Source organism: Mchenga conophoros, linkage group LG18, assembly GCF_057382185.1.
Source record: "Mchenga conophoros isolate Kocher_MC1m ecotype Shallow Benthic linkage group LG18, M_conophoros_male_GT1.1, whole genome shotgun sequence".
NCBI classification, from domain to species: domain Eukaryota; kingdom Metazoa; phylum Chordata; class Actinopteri; order Cichliformes; family Cichlidae; genus Mchenga; species Mchenga conophoros.
In genome coordinates this window covers 409,620-428,597 of record NC_140543.1, presented here as the reverse complement: position 1 = coordinate 428,597, position 18,978 = coordinate 409,620, and the positions used below count along the sequence as shown (strand labels likewise).

The 18,978-nt window shown below is 44.0% G+C and overlaps 2 protein-coding genes across 12 annotated transcripts in view; one reads left to right on the top strand and one right to left on the bottom strand.

Annotated features, from left to right (window-relative positions):
• Positions 1–1,823: 1,823 nt before the first annotated feature.
• inhbab (inhibin subunit beta Ab) lies at positions 1,824–11,979 on the bottom strand. 2 transcript variants are annotated; one of them, XM_085254338.1, is made up of 4 exons: positions 11,225–11,979; positions 6,866–7,025; positions 4,992–5,354; positions 1,824–3,225 (listed from the first exon to the last, which is right to left on the bottom strand). In XM_085254338.1, exons 2-4 carry the CDS (start codon positions 6,876–6,878, stop codon positions 2,450–2,452), a joined length of 1,152 nt encoding a protein of 383 aa, XP_085110464.1. In that variant the 5' UTR covers positions 6,879–7,025; positions 11,225–11,979; the 3' UTR covers positions 1,824–2,449. The 2 variants fall into 2 exon arrangements, with proteins under 2 accessions (XP_085110464.1, XP_085110463.1); XM_085254337.1 differs by lacking the exons at positions 6,866–7,025; positions 11,225–11,979 and having other exon boundaries at positions 4,992–5,964.
• An 852-nt stretch (positions 11,980–12,831) lies between these two features.
• amph (amphiphysin) overlaps positions 12,832–18,978 on the top strand; it is a 48,912-nt gene continuing 42,765 nt past the window's right edge. For all 10 annotated transcript variants that reach the window (XM_085254136.1, XM_085254145.1, XM_085254142.1 and 7 more), the window contains exons 1-7: positions 12,832–12,957; positions 13,393–13,473; positions 14,498–14,552; positions 17,619–17,713; positions 17,804–17,899; positions 17,977–18,084; positions 18,210–18,295. In XM_085254136.1, coding sequence (XP_085110262.1) covers positions 12,889–12,957; positions 13,393–13,473; positions 14,498–14,552; positions 17,619–17,713; positions 17,804–17,899; positions 17,977–18,084; positions 18,210–18,295 — 590 coding nt within the window. In that variant the 5' untranslated portion in view covers positions 12,832–12,888. The remainder of the gene's footprint in view (positions 12,958–13,392; positions 13,474–14,497; positions 14,553–17,618; positions 17,714–17,803; positions 17,900–17,976; positions 18,085–18,209; positions 18,296–18,978) is intronic.

Below are 18,978 nucleotides of genomic sequence, written 5' to 3'. Positions count from 1 at the left end.
ATAATGTATTGTTTTATACAGAGGAAACATGCTACACATTTCACAAGAACACACATTTTAACCAAGTGTTAATAGAAATATAAAGGCTCAGAGCGGCGTTGACTCCTGTTTTTTTTTACAGTATATGTTCTGCCTGTTCATGATGGTTTGTGTTATTGGGGATCTAACCCGTCAGTTGTAAGGATCTCACTTTGTTTAGAACAAAGACAATGGACTGATGTTATTGGTGGTTTTCTCATGTAATTGCCATCTAAACCATATCTCTGTTTGTGTGAATTTAAACAATTTAAGCTAAAAGTTAAACTCTCACAAATTCCACAAGTTCAAACCTTCCAAATAGTACCTCTCTGAGCTGAAGCTGGTCATTGTCCAAAGAGTTTCATCAGTGCCCAGAGTGCTGATAAGCCTGATAACCTCAGTAACTGCTGGAGTCTCTCCCAGGATTCAATGGGTGAGGGTACTGGCCCTGTTTCCAGCCAATCACAGGCATCTTAGCTTAAATGTTTCTGCATTCTGTTTGGTTTTTTTCTGTACTTTTGTCTACAACCCTTTTTCTCAGCCTGCAGCTCTGTGGGCACGTTTGAAACTGACTCCTGATGTTGTGTTTCAGGCTCTTTTCATCAAGTGTTTCTGTGCTCCAGTACCCAGAATTCTTTGGGTTTGCCTCAACAGTCTTTGTGGTTCTTAAACCAACTTGTTAACTCAGCGATGAGTTTGTAGGTCAGTGAACAAACAGAGCGCCACCATGCCAGCTGGCTGCTCCGCTGCTTTCAGCCTGCGAAAGGTTTAACTTTACCACTGTCAACAGCCAATCAGGGGGCAGAACAGACAGAGGTGAACGTGAAGGAGCCTCTCAGTCTGCCAGCCATCGCTCCCATTTTTACCTGAAGACAAAGAGCTGGCTCTCAGATTTCTCCATCGCTCTGAATGGCTTTGTGAATGTGTGAAAACAGAGTTCAGCTCAGAGCTGAGGGGCTGGGTGTCTTTGAACACATGCGTCAGGAGTCCAGCCTGCATGTCCAGGCCAAGATACTGAACCCATCAGGGTGTCAGTGTGTTTGTGGATGTTTGAAAGGTGCTTGAGTATGGAAGAAAAGTATCTGTATGAATGAAGCTTAGAGGAAATGTGCTTAGAGGAGAAAAGAGCTATTTAAGAACAAGTCTGTTTACCATTTACAGCATGAATACCATCAGAGAGTAGCTGCCTGAAAGTTTCCCATAAGCACGTCTTCCTCTGAAAAGAGTTAGGGTTCGAGAATCAAATAAAGGCTGGTTGCAAAAAAAACCCCACTTTGAAACCTGAAAACCGAGCGGCTGGGTGCCAGCAATCACACCAAATCTGAAATAAAATGACTGATCTGCAGTAAATGAAATCACTTCCTGCTTTTCAGATCTTCATTTTGCTTTAGTTAGGATACACTTTAGTGATGTTTGAGCCAGCCCAAATCTGTGATATTAACTCATGATTGACCTTAATAAACCTTTTAAAACGGGTGGGGAACTCCAGGCCTCGAGGGCCGATGTCCTGCAGGTTCTAGATCTCACCCTGGGTCAACAGAGCTGAATTACATGATTAGTTCATTACCAGGCCTCTGGAGCACTTCAGGACATGTTGAGGAATCAGCTGACACATCTAAAATCTGCAGGACAGCGGCCCTCGAGGCCTGGAGTTCCCCACCCCTGTTTGAAAGAGTTCATAATGGCTGAGCTGTTCTCATATTTGCAGTGCAAGGTTTGTCCTGAGGGTGGCACGAACTCTCAGAGAGTCATTGAAATGCAAAGACTTGTGTTATTTAGAGTTTTCCAAAGACAGAGACAAAATGTGGATTGGTAGTCCGTTTAATGAGAAAACAATCAATGGAAATAAATTACAGAAACAACATATATTACAATTAAAGATTGATGTGAAGAGAAATGTCTTCAGTTTGTTTTTGTTTCAGCAGATTAAAGGTTTAATCTGACACAGGTGGATTTCAGCCGTTTGTCTCTCAGGAAAATAAACCAAACGTTTGTCTTTGGCTTTCATCTGAATCCAAACTGCGGCAATGCATCTAGAAATACCTATTACTGTGCAAATATCTACATTCAGTGTGTTTCATAACAATAACGAAAATAACGTTTGGCTTCAGCAACCAGATTAACTACTTTCAGCTGGAACATGCTAATAATGTGGAAATGTTCTCTGAGCAGCAGAAAACCAACACTGATGAAGCACACAGAGACATCCACGTTGCATAGTATCCTCAGCACATTCCAATGTGGAAAAGTCTCTCCCAGTATGAAACACAAAAATTCACTGAACACAGGAGACTGTCTTTCCTGGGAAAGAGCATATCAGATGTTTCTTCCTGCAGGTTGCAGGTTTCATAGAATATTTCTCAGAGGTTCTCTGACAGTTTCCAGAGTCTTTTCCACGTCTGGTAGAAGCAGCAGAGCAAAAGCCAGCTGTTCACGAGCAGCCGCACTCCTCCACGATCATATTCTGGATGTCCTTCTTGATAATCTTCTGCTCTTCGTTGTAGTAGAGCATTGACATTGCTCGCAGCCTCGTTGGCACGCAGCACGACTTGATGTTTTGAAATGGGCTGTAGCCTCTCATGCGATAATGGTTGATGACCGTTGAATGGAAAGACAGCGGTGAGCTTCCAATGCTTGCCATGTGGTTTGGACAGTCGCCTTCGCAGTAGTTGGCGTGGTAACCAGCCGGAGCGATGATCCAGTCACTCCAGCCGATGTCTTTAAAGTTCACGTAAAACTCTCGCTTGCAGCAGATGCGTATTTTCCCATCGCACTGCAGAGCTCGTTTAGCTCGGCGCTTAGCCACCTCCTCTTGAGCTCGAAGCGCCACCATGAGGAACGGCCGGTGTGACTGATCTCGTCCCGTGGCCGGTTCACCGTTTGCAGGCGTCAGGACGGGAGCGGCACCTGCTTCGAGACACAGAGGACAGGAAACCCGTAACCTAAGAGGACTGTTGCCGCCGTCCAGTAGATTCTGAACAGTGCGAGGAATGGCGAGGGTGTGCCAGCCACTACGACGGGTGTCCGCCATCTTCTCTGAAACACAGTCCTCGTCATCATCGTCACGATAAAGCCGCAGCATCACTTTGCTTCTCAGGCGGTTCATCTTTGACATTTTCAGGAAGATCCAAACGTTTGCCTGCTCCACCACAGACGAGCCACTGCCCTCCCTCGAAATGTCAAAGGTCACCGCGTTTGGCCCGTCGCCTGTGAAAGAGAATAGTTAGGACATTAGCGCTGTGTCCCATTTACTACACAGAGTCAGAAAATTTCAGTCTAAAACAGTGCGATCTCTGACCCTTGACAATGACAGAGGGGCGTTCAGAATTCAGTCTGATAGTCTTTGACCTTTGACCTCTCAGATTGTATTTTAAGTGGAAACTGGATGGGTTAATGTGGATTAGGGTTGGTGTGTCTGAGTTTGGGAAGATATCAAATGAAACGTGCTGAAGACGCCTTAGGAAAGACCAACTTCATCTGGCAGTTTGTTTTTCCCTGAAGGGAAGGGAACAAACGAGGAACTTGAAACCATGACCCCGCTGACGCCCCCAGATAGAAATTTTAATGAGTGAACAAAGTCGATGTTCTTAACAGTGAAAGCTTGAATGGAGCTTCAGCCTCTAAATATATTCAATATGAGGAAAGGCACTAAAAAAAGACCAGGCCTGATTTCAGGGAATGATGTTAATGATGTTAACAAGCCTGGTCATATAGGACACTAACCCCGCCCCCACCCACCCGACACCACCCCAACAAAAAAAAGGCCCGTCCTGTCTCAGCGCTTCCTTCTTTGTCTCCTGTTAGAGAATAATTAGTGAGGCCCAGATTTATCTGAATGAACAGATTATTTACGCGCTAAGATCACTTGGTATGCTCGCCCAAATTACTGTGCACTAATTTGGGCGAGCATCCTTTGAGGGGCCTTTTGATAGAGACAACTATTTATAGAACAAAGCAAAGCAGCAATGTAACGGGTCCGTATTCACAGGAGATTTTAAAGGCTTTGCAACCATCATCATCTTCAGTAAGTCACAGTGGATTGAGAGCAGGTTAATGACAAGCAGCAAAGGTTCTGCCAGCAAAGATCTACTGCTGTTCAGACCAATGTTTCCCTCATCTTTCATCTGTTGAGACTTTCTCCAGCTGTTGTTCTCAGTGAAAATACTCTGTGGATTTAAGATGTTCTCATATTGATTGTTACTCTGAGTCTTTGTGAGCCAAACCAGCAGATCATTCGAACATTCCTGTTTGAAGTAAAGTTTGTCCGCTAATTGGTCACCAGTCTGTCTGATGGACATCGTCAGTGACTGTTTGAACTTTGATGAGAAGTTGATTTGTTAGTTTACATTTTGGGGTTCAGAAATGAAAGAAACAAGGCTGTCGTTCCATCAGAGAACCCTTCCTTGTTTCTGTCAACAGAACAAACACGTTTATTTCACTCGGAGACAAACTGGAAGTTTCAGCACTGCAGTCAAACACATGAATGTGAGCTGAATGTTCTGACCTGAACATGAAAACCTGTGGCTGAAATCTGTAAACACACTTTGACCTCTTTGGATTATTGTGAATGAGCTAAAAGAGCAAACAGACAGTCTGACATCACTGACGGTCAGTGAACCTCTGAAGAGTCTGACTCTACAGACTCCACTGAGTCTGGATCTGCTGACGTTAATAACCGAACCCTAACCCAGCCAAGAGAAAATGTTCCCTACAGACACTCTTTAATCCATCCTGAATGTCAAAGGCTCATCGTGTCTTCAGTTCTTACATTAAAGGGTTTTTTTCTGCCAGACGCCTCCTCGCAGAATTAGCTTTAACCAGTCAGAGGGCTCAGTGGTGAGCCTGAAAACTTTCTACGGCTGTATTTAACCAGAGCTAATAACACTAATAACACTGACCCTGAACTCAGAAACTGGATGTGTTCTCTGTCAGGACAAGAAGATAAACCACGCCTGACGTGCCGTGGGACTCACCTGGCTCTCCAAAGGTGATTATTTCAGATGGCGGTTCGGGTGGTGCTGAATTGTCTGTGCCCTGGCCCTCCTCCTGGATCTCCACACTGCCGTCTTCAGCCACATGGGCCACGTGAAGTTTCTTGATGGCGTTGAGCAGAGCGGCACGAGGAACTGGCTGTGTCAGGTTGGGCCGGGCGCTCAGGTGCAGCATGTTGAGAATGTGACGCTTCACTGCCTCCACCATGTCACTCTGAGCTCCGGACGAAGACGAGTTCCTCCTCAGCTGAGGCAAAGAGCACGAAGGACAGTCAGAGGACACCGCCGAGTCCTGCAGCCGTGGTGCCGGAGAGATGGTCGGAGAGGCATCGATGAGAAGCCATGCTGAGATGGAAAAGACCACGGCAGAAAGAGAACACATAATGGTTGGCGGTCTGATGCAGAGTAAAAGACAGAGTTTTTATTTGAAACAGGTTTGAGATTCTTCAGATGAAATCCTCTGAAATTCAAAAGACTTCAGGGCGGAAACTAGAAACTCTGACGTGAAGTTGCTGCAGGTCTGATGCGCTGTGAGGGATGTTCTGGTGTTGTTAGTCCTCCTGGTGCTGGCCCGGTGGTCCTGAACTGAACGAACAGTGTGCAGGGTCACTCTACTCTTCCTCTCTGCTCTGTTACAGTAATTATACCTCTCAGCCTGTTTAATCCCTCCCTCCATCCACAGAGGTATTTCCCTGTGAGTCACACACACACACACACACACACACACACGCACGCACACACACACACACACACACACACAGTGAGCAAAGTCTCTCAGAATACCTCAGGACTGTTTGTGGAGTTTCCTCCTGAATGAACGTCACGACATAAGAGGAGGAGGAAGGAGGAAAGAGGAGGTAGTGTCCCTGATTCATTCACCACACACACACACACACACACACACACACACACACACACACACACACACACACACACACACAGATGAGTCAGCGCAGCGTCATCATCACCTCACGTGGAGGAGAGACTGTCGGTGTGAAATAAATTTTTAGAATGGAGAGAGTTTGTTCTAAAGACCAGTCCTGCACAGAGCAGATGGAGCGTGCTCAAAACAGACTACCACACACGCACACACAGTGACATCAGCACGCCCTCTGCTGGTGGGAGTCAGGACCTACAGCGTCCTCTTCACCTGAGAGGGACCCTCTGAGTCAGTGGCTCCTATAAGTTCACACAGGTCTGTCAGCTCTGCGGCAGGAAGGAGAAACATCGGGAATATCCATGTGTGGATGTCAGTGAACTGACCGCAGATGTCTGACCTGAACGGCTGTAAAGCCTACAAATGTGACGCCGTCATAACACAGGTCAAGCGTCAGCTGAAAATGTCACACAGTCACTCGTTTGTTTGATCAATTCAAGATGTCAACTGGCAAGAAGTGCTTTTTTTTGACAAAATTCAAGTGGATGTGAATTTTTGATTGATCTCACTTTTAAATGACGTAATGCTGTTACGTCATTTAAAGCAGAAGCTGTTTGAAGCATCCTGTATAAAGATGAGATCAGCAGATGATTGGACTAAAGCAGGGTTGGGGAACTCCAGGCCTCGAGGGCCGGTGTCCTGCAGGTTCTAGATCTGACCCTGGGTCAACACACCTGAATCACATGAGTAGTTCAACACTAGGCCTCTGGAGAACTTCAAGAGGAGGTCATTTAACTGTTTAAATCAGCTGTGTTGGATCATGGACACATGTAAAACCTGCAGGACACCGGCCCTTGAGGCCTGGAGTTCCCCACCCCCTGGACTAGAGCAATGATGTCAGTGCTGAGACTGACAGTGCGGAAAAGCGATGAAAAAGAACAGAAGCAGCAGTTGAGCGATTACAGATTATTAAACTTACACATAAGCTTCATTTCACTTGCTGGCCCACGTCCTCATTTTAGGTTTGACAGTGTTTTAGTCGATAAAGGTGAATGGCTTGAACATGAATTGAGCTGCGGTTTGGGGAAGGCCTTGATGGGGACTGGCGCCGGCTCCCGGGCCTGGCAGTTCCCCATGCACTAAATAGAAGAGAAGAAGTTAAAGAAAAGGGAAGGGAGGGTGGGGCACATAGACGAGAACGAAAAGCATGTAGAATTGAGGTAACATACAGTGGGGCAAAAAAGTATTTAGTCAGCCACCGATTGTGCAAGTTCCCCCACCTAAAATGATGACAGAGGTCAGTAATTTGCACCAGAGGTACACTTCAACTGTGAGAGACAGAATGTGAAAAAAAAATCCATGAATCCACATGGTAGGATTTGTAAAGAATTTATTCGTAAATCAGGGTGGAAAATAAGTATTTGGTCAATAACAAAAATACAACTCAATACTTTGTAACATAACCTTTGTTGGCAATAACAGAGGTCAAACGTTTACTATAGGTCTTTACCAGGTTTGCACACACAGTAGCTGGTATTTTGGCCCATTCCTCCATGCAGATCTTCTCGAGAGCAGTGATGTTTTGGGGCTGTCGCCGAGCAACACGGACTTTCAACTCCCGCCACAGATTTTCTATGGGGTTGAGGTCTGGAGACTGGCTAGGCCACTCCAGGACTTTCAAATGCTTCTTACGGAGCCACTCCTTTGTTGCCCGGGCGGTGTGTTTTGGATCATTGTCATGTTGGAAGACCCAGCCTCGTTTCATCTTCAAAGTTCTCACTGATGGAAGGAGGTTTTGGCTCAAAATCTCACGATACATGGCCCCATTCATTCTGTCCTTAACACGGATCAGTCGTCCTGTCCCCTTGGCAGAAAAACAGCCCCATAGCATGATGTTTCCACCCCCATGCTTCACAGTAGGTATGGTGTTCTTGGGATGCAACTCAGTATTCTTCTTCCTCCAAACACGACGAGTTGAGTTTATACCAAAAAGTTCTACTTTGGTTTCATCTGACCACATGACATTCTCCCAATCCTCTGCTGTATCATCCATGTGCTCTCTGGCAAACTTCAGACGGGCCTGGACATGCACTGGCTTCAGCAGCGGAACACGTCTGGCACTGCGGGATTTGATTCCCTGCCGTTGTAGTGTGTTACTGATGGTGACCTTTGTTACTTTGGTCCCAGCTCTCTGCAGGTCATTCACCAGGTCCCCCCGTGTGGTTCTGGGATCTTTGCTCACCGTTCTCATGATCATTTTGACCCCACGGGATGAGATCTTGCGTGGAGCCCCAGATCGAGGGAGATTATCAGTGGTCTTGTATGTCTTCCATTTTCTGATGATTGCTCCCACAGTTGATTTTTTCACACCAAGCTGCTTGCCTATTGTAGATTCACTCTTCCCAGTCTGGTGCAGGTCTACAATACTTTTCCTGGTGTCCTTCGAAAGCTCTTTGGTCTTGGCCATGGCAGAGTTTGGAGTCTGACTGTTTGAGGCTGTGGACAGGTGTCTTTTATACAGATGATGAGTTCAAACAGGTGCCATTCATACAGGTAACGAGTGGGGGACAGAAAAGCTTCTTACAGAAGACGTTACAGGTCTGTGAGAGCCAGAGATTTTCCTTGTTTGAGGTGACCAAATACTTATTTTCCACCCTGATTTACGAATAAATTCTTTACAAATCCTACCATGTGGATTCATGGATTTTTTTTTCACATTCTGTCTTTCACAGTTGAAGTGTACCTCTGGTGCAAATTACTGACCTCTGTCATCATTTTAAGTGGGGGAACTTGCACAATCAGTGGCTGACTAAATACTTTTTTGCCCCACTGTATATAGATAACAACTGGAAGGAGCGTGTTTGGAGATGTGGTCCCGCTCCAGAAATTCAGATACTTTATCTCCAGTTCAATATGGCTGTTGAGTGACTGGCAGAGTCATCAGCTGCACACCTGCAGAAACATTAGGACCCGCACGGCACAGAAAATAAATCTTACTGGACAGAAATGATCATGTGACTTCTTTGTAAGTGACTCATTTCCCCACTGACACTCTACATCTGAACTTCAGGTTTCCCCCACCAGACACACTGACCTGTGGAAAACAGCACTCAGGAGGTAGTGGGGTTTTGTGGTGTTTGGAAGGTTGGTGGTTAGAATCCAATCTGCATGTTGAAAGTGGTCAAAGTGCCCCAGGTGCACCCATCGAATTTACACGTCTGCATGAAAACTGAATGAGGGTAAATGTGCGAATACAGACTGCAGGGTTTAACATGCTGTGAGTGTTCACTGTGGAGAAGCGCAACATGAAACCCACTGATGTCTGAACACGGTTGGCGTGGAACGAATAATTAGCAGCTAACTAACCCTATGAACTACATAACTGTACTCAGTATTCTTACAGTGTCACAACAAATGTAACCTTTATAAGACAGAACTGAAGAGAAGGGGCTCTGAAACAGAGCCTGATGATCAAGAGTAAATTTAAATAATGTTCTAAGCTGGAAACGATCTTTTACTTCAACAACACACAAACAGAACCGCGACAAAAGCAAGACTCATGGAAACAATCCGGTCATTAAGTCTGATGTCATCAGCCATGCCTGAGCCCAAACTCCGCTGCAGGTCAAATGAACACTGCAGCATCACTGAGAGTTAAAAGCTGTCTAAATTTTTCATCTTTAATAAAACGATCAGCGTTGCTGCTTTACCAGGTGTAACAATTAAGTTTAACATCCAGGCTTCCATGAAAATAAAAATTATTAAATTTATCAGAGTTAGAAGTTAGCAGGAAGTTAGCTCGCTAGCTTCCATCTAAACATGATATAGCATGTTCTGACTGAGAGATTTATGAAACAATTCAAACGTACAGCTCTGCTATCACGTCCAACATAAATGAAGACAGAAAACTAAACGGCAGTGACGTTTGTAGGGTTACTGAAGTTGGGCTAGCTGGTATATAATGATGTGCTACGTGATCGCTAGCGACACAGCTATGTTAGCATAACATTAGCACAGTGAAGCTGGAGGATGAACGCTAACTTTTTTCCACTCGATAAAAGTTAACGTGAGGGTTCAGAATAGTTAGGGACAAATGCAATAGCATGGCAGGATGCTGTAAATGGACCAAACTTCAGTCAGGAGAACAACCGAGATAATCCATCCACAATACGAGGTTAGTCATTAATATACTGCTGCATGGGCTGTAGTTACATCGGAAGGTTTTAAAAACTGAGCTTTAAAATGAACAGTGGTAATAAAAACTGAGAAAAGCTGACAGTGATCACTGACTGTTTTTAGGGGCTTGTTGAGATTAAATAGAACAAGATACAAAACATTAAAACATGTTAAAAACACAAAAGCCTTATTAAGCGTAGAGTAGTTTGGGCCCGGAAGCAGGATTCATCTCGTCATCACTTAAAGACAAGATAGTCTTCTCCAACATGTAGTTTGAGGCTCTGCTGCCCTCTGCTGGTTTTTTCTGGACATTAAATTCAATCAGTTCAGCTTTAGTAATACAGCACCAAGCGATAATCAATCGATAGGGGGCCTCAAGGTGCTTCATGCTGCCCTGACAGGTGTTACAGGCCTGGACAGGGGCAGACATTGTTGGCGACACATTGACAAACTGGTCTATAAAGCAGCGGCCCCCAACTCCCAGGCCACGGACTGGTACTGGTCTGTGAGTCGTTTGGTACCGGGCCTCAAGAGTTGAGGCTCGGGTGTGAAATGTATGGTTTTCGGGGTTTTATCGTTAACTCGGCTTCCCTGGGTCTTTTCCCGTGTGTTATGAATAAATTTTCTAAACAATTTAGTGAACTTTATATTTCTTTTGTAGTTGTGTGTCTTTACTTGAAAGAAATATTTACGCGTTACCATAGCAACCAGAGAGCATTAAGGGGCAGAGAGGAGGATGTTACTCTCAATGTTTTTTCAGGAGCACGCTGCTAATAAAGTAAAACATTTACACAGTGAATTCACATTTATTATTATATTTACAAAATACCACAGTTTTTGCTTTGGTCGTATCATTTTATTTTGTTGTATTTATCTCCCACACCTTAAAGGCCGGTCCATGAAAATATTGTCTGAATATTAAACCAGTCTGTGGCGCAAAAAAAGGGTTGGGGACCGCTGCTCTTAAACACAAGCCAGAAAACAAAGTGAGGCAGAAATGATGTCAGCGGGATCACAGACATTTACCTCAAAGAGATCAAAGTCAGCAAATACAGGTATACATTTCCCAGCATGCTGTCTTTTTTTGACTTATTAAATCAAAAAATCTATCTAAATTGTGGTAGACCATTGTTTCATCTGCCTCCACAATAGCATCTCTCACCTTTTCAACAAAATCCAATGTGCTCTGGATGTTCAGGTGTTCAGAGCTGCCTACCAACGGGCTGAGGATCGAAGCCAGAAGGAAGAACTCCCTTTAAACACAAAGTGGCCCATACCTGCTTCATACCCTGGAGGACGGGGCTGTGGCTCCCCACACTCCCTAGCAGATCGTTACATGGAGAAACCTTTGGAATACAAGCATGCTGATCCACACAGGTATGCACACGGGTGTACACACGGGTATTCACAGACGCGGACTACAGCTTTCTTGGCTGCTGCCTCAAAGCACACTGTGCGCTGTCTATCTTGCGTGCTGCACAATATCGTTTATTATTTAGTATCTACTGATATCTACTGCTAGCTAGTTTATTGTGATGGTGCTGTTTTTTTTATTATGTTGCTCTTTGTTGTTTGCTTTCTCTTCTGTTTTTTTTCTCCATACAGGTGACCCAGGTGTTTTGTTTGTTTGTTTGTTTTTTTCTTTCTTCCCCCCCTTCTCACCGTCTCTTCTCCCCTCTGTTTTTCTTTCTCTCCCTCTCTTTCTTTCATTCTTTCTCCCTGTCCTATCCCCCAGTCATGTCTGTCTCGTTTGTAGCAACTGAAAATAAAATAAATTCATAATTATAATAAAGGTCAATCAAATGGACCAATATGGCAAGGCCATGATGATCCACTTGGTAAAATAAATCCGCTTGGCATCTTTCTTGGCCTTAAGACAACAATTCTGATGGCTAAAGTTCCAAACGGGACACAAAACCCCCCCCCAAAAAACAAAAACCACAAAGCGGCCCCACACAGGTTAGGGTTTGAGTGCCACTCAGATGTAATTATACACACAAACACACACACAGGGGATTGAATAAAATAAAATAAAATATTCATTAAAGGTGTTTTTTAGCTTTGATTATTCTATTAACTTTGTGGTGAACATTGTGTGTGTGTGTGTGTGTGTGCGTGTGGGGGGGGGGGGGGGTCAAGATCTCTGTCTAAATAAATAATTAATGTGGGTAAATACCCAGATGACGAAACATGCAACTATTTTCCTGGTAATAACTGAAATGAGTAAAGAAAATCAACAGCCTATTTATGCAAGATCATTCATAATTTTATTGTGGGGGTTATATTGGCTGGGTCGGATTATTGGGGGGGTCATAACCCACCTGGAAATTACGCCCCTGGATCACTCTGCTGCTACACAACCAATCACTCCTTATTGATTATTGATCAGAGATCATGACCCATTAGTCCAGACCTGGTTGTTAGGGTTAGCTGTCACACCTGTCACAGCTGAAGGAGCTTCTATGCGAGGGTCAGGAGTTTAGCCCATATGCGCTGTCAGGCCTTAACGTTTGTTCACCTAGAAAAAGAACGTTTTGTTGCTTAATGACGTCAGGACAGGCTTTAGATCACTTCCTGTTTACTGTAGATTTGAGTTAAAACCTGAAATAGCTCGTGAGTAAGCTGCTCCACCTGCAGATTAACCCGTGACAGTCTGAAAGCTTCGCGGACACACACACACACACACACACACACACACACACACACACACACACACACCGTCCAATCAGAGGAGCAAAGAGTCCTCGGCCCCGCCCCACTACACTTACACACCCCTCCCCCTCCCGTGTCTCCGGTAATCCTCCGCTCTCTCTCGGTGCGGTCGTCATGGCGGAAATTAAAACGGGAATCTTCGCTAAGAACGTGCAGAAGCGCCTGAACCGAGCCCAGGAGAAGGTGAGAGGGGGAGGAGAGGAGGAGCAGGTGATGGAGGTGATGCGGAGGGCGGATGGAGAAGCGGTGCTGGAGGCTGCAGGAGGCCCGGTCACCGCCGCTCTCTAATCCGATCGCTCACACATGAGGATCGATGTATTACTGATCATCCGCTATTGAGCCGCTCGGAGGTCACGTGATTAGCTACGGGCTGAGGAGAAAAATCATCAGAAACGGAGAAATCATCAAAAACAAATAGAGCACGTTCTGATTGGCTGAAGCAGATCGTGATGTCACGTGTGCGGTAAAACGCGTCACGCACGTTTTCCTCTTGAAAATTAAAGACGTTAGTGACGTATTTCCCAGGTCCAAGGTCGACAATGTTGTCCACGACGTGATGACGTCATTGTGCTACCTTAGTTTTATTTATCAGGCGCTTTGATGTGATTTCTCTTTCAGGTTCTGCAGAAGTTGGGAAAAGCAGACGAGACCAAAGATGAGCAGTTTGAACAGGTGGTCATCAACTTCCGGAGGCAGGAGGTAAGACGATACCTGGGATAACTAAGTGAAGTGCTTTACAAATACAGGCCATTTACCAGGTCAACTTGGCTTAGTTTACTTACAGATTTTATACAGAGCTGGAAGGTCGAAGACTTCAATGCTCTGCTCTGGATGTACAGCTCTCACTGACACTTGAAGACAAAGGCTGGATAATTACTGACAAATTGGTTAATAAGCTGAACTTGACTGTCTCCATATTTGACCTCATTATAAACCACTGCTGGTGGGAGCAGGTGTCACAGTCAGACAGTGTATATGTAAAAACTCCAATGTTTGATCACTGTTTAATCAGCATTCACATTAATTTCAAAAATTCAAAGACTTTCAATTTTATACAGATGTAAATGTGTAACATAAGAGTTGCTTTCAAAATAAAAGCAACAAAATTACATTGTGATTTTCTGGTAAACGGTAAGCCATTCTCTGATGGGGAGAAACTGCATGATATATGCTTTAACAAATTTCCCTTTGACCTGAAAGGGGCCAGGCAGCCACGTGACCAGGTGTTTTTAATGCCCAGGCGTGCTGTAGATGAGATCTCAGCCATTCTAACAGATCTGCAGTGGCCTTATTTTCCAGAGATCTGATTCGTTAGTTGGCAGTTAACAGAATATGTGAGGCGAGTACAGCACCACTTACCATGGCAATGTAACCTGGTAAGACGTAAACACTCTGTGTAACCTTGAAAACACAGAGTTAAACTTTAAGTTACCTGGATTCCAAATCCTGTGTCATAGAGAGCTCAGTTCATGCCTTTAGTGTGAAAAACCTCAGTTTATGTTTGATTTGATTGATATTGTGCATAATCACAACAACGGTTGCCTCAAGGCACTTTATATTGTAAGATAAAGACCCTATAATATAAAGAGAAAACTCAGACAAGAAACTGGTGACAGTGGGAACGAAAAACTCCCTTTGAACAGGAGGAAACCTCTGCAAAATGTGGAAACCAAATTCCTCCAGTGTAAAATAACTGATATCACGTTTGTGTGTGCTTTGCCAGACTGAAGGTTCTCGGCTGCAGAGGGAGATGAAGGCCTACATGTCTGCCATTAAAGGTCTGTATGGTTCATTATCTACGTGATACAAACCTCAAATGAAAGAAACGTCTTCAGTGACACTTTGCATGATTCACAGTTTATAATGATCTTTCATTATCTAATGCTGCAACCTACTTGGAAAGTCAGAGCAGCCACAGAAGTAAACAGTCCAAGATGGCGGCAGTCAACTTTGAATCTGTACTGCCACTGTGGTGTATTTGTGACTCACTAAATAAGACATAGAGAGTACTGACCAGGCTCTATCCATGAATGTGCTGCAGGGGAGTTTTTAAGTACAAAAAATATTATTATGCTGTATTGTCAGTAATAACTGAAGGACTCTATCTTGCTAAGAACCAAAACAAATCCTGTTTTGTTTTCTCACATTGCAAACTTTCTTACTGAAACATATGAACTCAGGAGTGATGCCACTGCTGAATTACGAGGTACCTGGAATGTGGCATCAGTTCATCCTCTGTCTTAAAAAAGCTTTTTTAGTTTCTTCCCCTTCAAGACTACTTTGTTATGATTGGCTGCCCCTCACTAGGATTCTATTCAATATTCAATTCAACTCATCCATCCATCCATCCATCCATCCATCCATCCATCCATCTTCATCCGCTTTATCCGAGACCGGGTCGCGGGGGCAGCAGCCTAAGCAAAGAGGCCCAGACCTCTCTCTCCCCAGCCACCTCCTCCAGCTTATCCAGGGGAACACCAAGGCGTTCCCAGGCCAGCCGAGAGATATAATCTCTCCAGCGTGTCCTGGGTCTGCCCCGGGGCCTCCTCCCGGTGGGACATGCCTGGAACACCTCACCCAGGAGGCGCCCAGTTCAGTTTTATTTATACAGCACCAAATCACAACAACAGTCGCTTTAGGGTGCTTTATAACTAGGGCTGGGTATCGTCACTGATTTCTAGAATTGATTTGATTCCGATTCACAAGGTCCTGAATCGATTCGATCCACGATTCGATTCAATTCGATTTGAATCTGGGAAATTTTGCCTCAGACAGCCAGAAATATTATAATTCAGATCAGTACATTTACATATTTTTGTATCTATAAAAAGGAAGCTGACACTTGCGAGACTTTATCACAGGTGTGAGCATCACAGCAGAGGCCTTTGTGTCAAAGCAGCTGAAGATAAAACACAGAAAACATGGAGGTGATTTTCCTGGCCTGAGATTTTATAAAAATATTCTGCAGTAGATCAAAAACGAAAGAAAATCATTAATCAACTTATGAACATCACCTCTGAAGTTACAGCGGTTTTATTAGAGACACAGCTGAGCGTTTTGCATTTTGCATAATTTTAAAAAGTTTAAATTTGTTCAGAAGCCTGTTGAACGGCAGAAATTAGGTTTTCTTTTTGGAAGTAAGTAAAAGAAAAAAAAAAACAGCGGCCGACAACGCTGTAAACAACGGTAGACGGTGCGTAACAAGCAAGCGAATAATGCAGAAAACAGATTTCAGGGATAGACGGGAAACTGTTCTTGAAGTATACAGAGAGAGAGAGAGAGAGAGCTGTGCATGAAGTGTGATTTTATTGTGGTGGAAGCAAAACAGCAAAAGTCAGAGGGAGTCCATGACGATGTTTATGTGAAGCGTAGTTTGGATCTTCTTTTGCTGCTGGTTCAGTCAATATTGTCTGGAGAGAGATCAAACTAACAGCTTTAGAATCAGCGCAAAAAGGGCGTAAACACAAAGCGCGGACCCGCCGACACATCAGAATCAGCGAGCTGTTGGCTTTCAGCCCCGACCGTGTCCGTGCCGTCAGGTAAGAAAGGCGACATCTCACTGATTCTGATCCGCAGGTCCGCGCTTTGTGTTTACGTCTTTGTGCAGAATCCGTGTTCCTGCTCTCATTTACTGTTTTAAATGTTTGGTGGTTGTTGAAATTTTGTGACGTTCTACCTGAGATTCTGGAATTTTGGGCAAAATACATTTATATAAAAAAATCGATTCAGGATTTTAATGAATCGATATTACATTATCCAAGCCAGCATCCATTTTAATCGATGAATCGATTATTAAAACCCACCCCTATTTATAACGCCTATGAGCAAGCACTTTGGTGACAGTGGGAAGGAAAAACTCCCTTTTAACAGGAAGAAACCTCCAGCAGAACCAGGCTCAGGGAGGGCGGGGCCATCTGCTGTGACAGGTTGGGGTGAGAGAAGGAAGACAGGATAAAGACATGCTGTGGAAGAGAGACAGAGGTTAATAACAGATATGATTCAATGCAGAGAGGTCTGTTAATACATAGTGAGTGAGAAAGGTGACTGGAAAGGAAAAACTCAGTGCATCATGGGAATCCCCGGCAGCCTACGTCTATTGCAGCATAACTAAGGGAGGATCCAGGGTCACCTGGTCCAGCCCTAACTATATGCTTTAGCAAAAAGGAAAGTTTGAAGCCTAATCTTGAAAGTAGAGATAGTGTCTGTCTCCTGAATCCAAACTGGAAGCTGGTTCCACAGAAGAGGGGCCTGAAAACTGAAGGCTCTGCCTCCCATTCTACTTTTAAATACTCTAGGAACAACAAGTAGGCCTGCAGAGCGAGAGCGAAGTGCTCTAATAGGGTGATATGGTACTACAAGGTCATTAAGCTAAGATGGGGCCTGATTATTTGAGACCTTGTATGTGAGGAGCAGGATTTTGAATTCAATTCAGGATTTAACAGGAAGCCAAAACAGGAGAAATCTGCTCTCTCTTTCTAGTCCCTGTCAGGACGCTTGCTGCAGCATTTTGGATTAACTGAAGGCTTTTCAGGGAGTTTTTAGGACTTCCTGATAATAATGAATTACAGTCGTCCAGCCTGGAAGTAATAATTGGTGACTGTTATGATTTGGTGCTGTATAATTAAAATGGAACTGAATTAAATTGAACTACAACTCCTGAGTAAACTAACATAGCCTCACAGAAAAGGTTTCAGTTAGATGGCGCAGGTGGGCAGAGCTCTGACCTCACTATTTAAAATTTCCGGACAGGACGATAGAGAAAAGCTTATCTTCTTTACGCAGTGAGTAGCAAAGTTAAATGTTGCCATTGTGACCACCAGCTGAAATTGTACTGTCATTGGCAGGGATGCAGCAAGCATCCATCAACCTGACTCAGTCTCTGCACGAAGTCTATGAACCCGACTGGCATGGAAAGGATGACGTCCTGACCATCGGGAAGGTCAGAGTCATAAAAACATCCCAGAGTACAGAAGAACACCAAAATCCACCTGAAATATGTACCATAAACCTAGGTTTCTATTTTCTGCAGGACTGTGATGCATTGTGGGAAGACTTCCACAACAAGCTGGTGGACTCGACACTGCTAAATCTGGATGCATACCTGCAGCAGTTTCCAGATCTCAAGGCAATCAACAGTTTGGTTAGGGAATGATTTTCTGAAATGGATGCATGTCATGAAAGCTCAACTTCTTTTCGTTTCAGACCCGTGTCGCCAAAAGAAGCCGCAAACTCATTGACTATGACAGTGCCCGACACCACATGGAAACCATGCAGACGTCTGGGATGAAGAATGACCGCAAGATGATCAAAGTGAGTCATTTCATGTGTAGACGGACATTCACAAGATAAAGGATTAGCTGTTTCCTGTTACCTGTGCAGCTGTTGTATCTGTGCAGGTGTTTTGTAGTTGATTTAATCATGAACTTTGTCTGTAGGCAGAGGAGGAGCTCAAAAAGGCACAGAAGGTGTTTGATGAGTTGAATACTGGTCTACAGGAAGAACTGCCAACTCTTTGGGATCGGTGAGTTTTGACATAGCATGCTAGGTTTGAGTGGGCAACTAAAATTTCAGGGTGAGTAACTTATAAGAAAAAAGGTTAAAGCTCCTGAACAACGAGCTCCTGGTTTGAGTCTGGATTTTAATACTGACATCTTAGAGAAGACTGCTTTTGTACATGATCCCTGATAGATTGAACAAGTTATTATTAAAACACTGATTAGTTCCAGGCCATATGTAGCAACCTGCGATGGTTTCTACAGCTACTCTTAGTACCATTGATGTTAAGTTAGACTCTTTTTCTCCAATTGATCTTTCTGAGTTAACTTCAATAATTACTTCCTCCAAACCATCAACGTGTCTTTTAGACCCCATTCCTAGAAAAACTGCTCAAAGAAGTCCTGCCATTAATTAATGCTTCGATCTTAAATATGATCAACCTATCTCTAATAATCAGCTATGTACCACAGGCCTTCAAGCTGGCTGTAGCCCTTGTGATGTCCTCCCGATTTGCATACAATGCAGTTCATCAGGGGTCAAAAATGTCCCCACTTCATTTGACTGTTTTTTAAAGTATAAAGTATAAATTGACAATCAATTCAGTGTTACACCTTAGTTTTACTTAAGACCAACACATTAACACAAAATTTACTCAACATTTTACATTTTAGGGCCACCAGACCTTGTTTACAAAAAATACACCCTGTT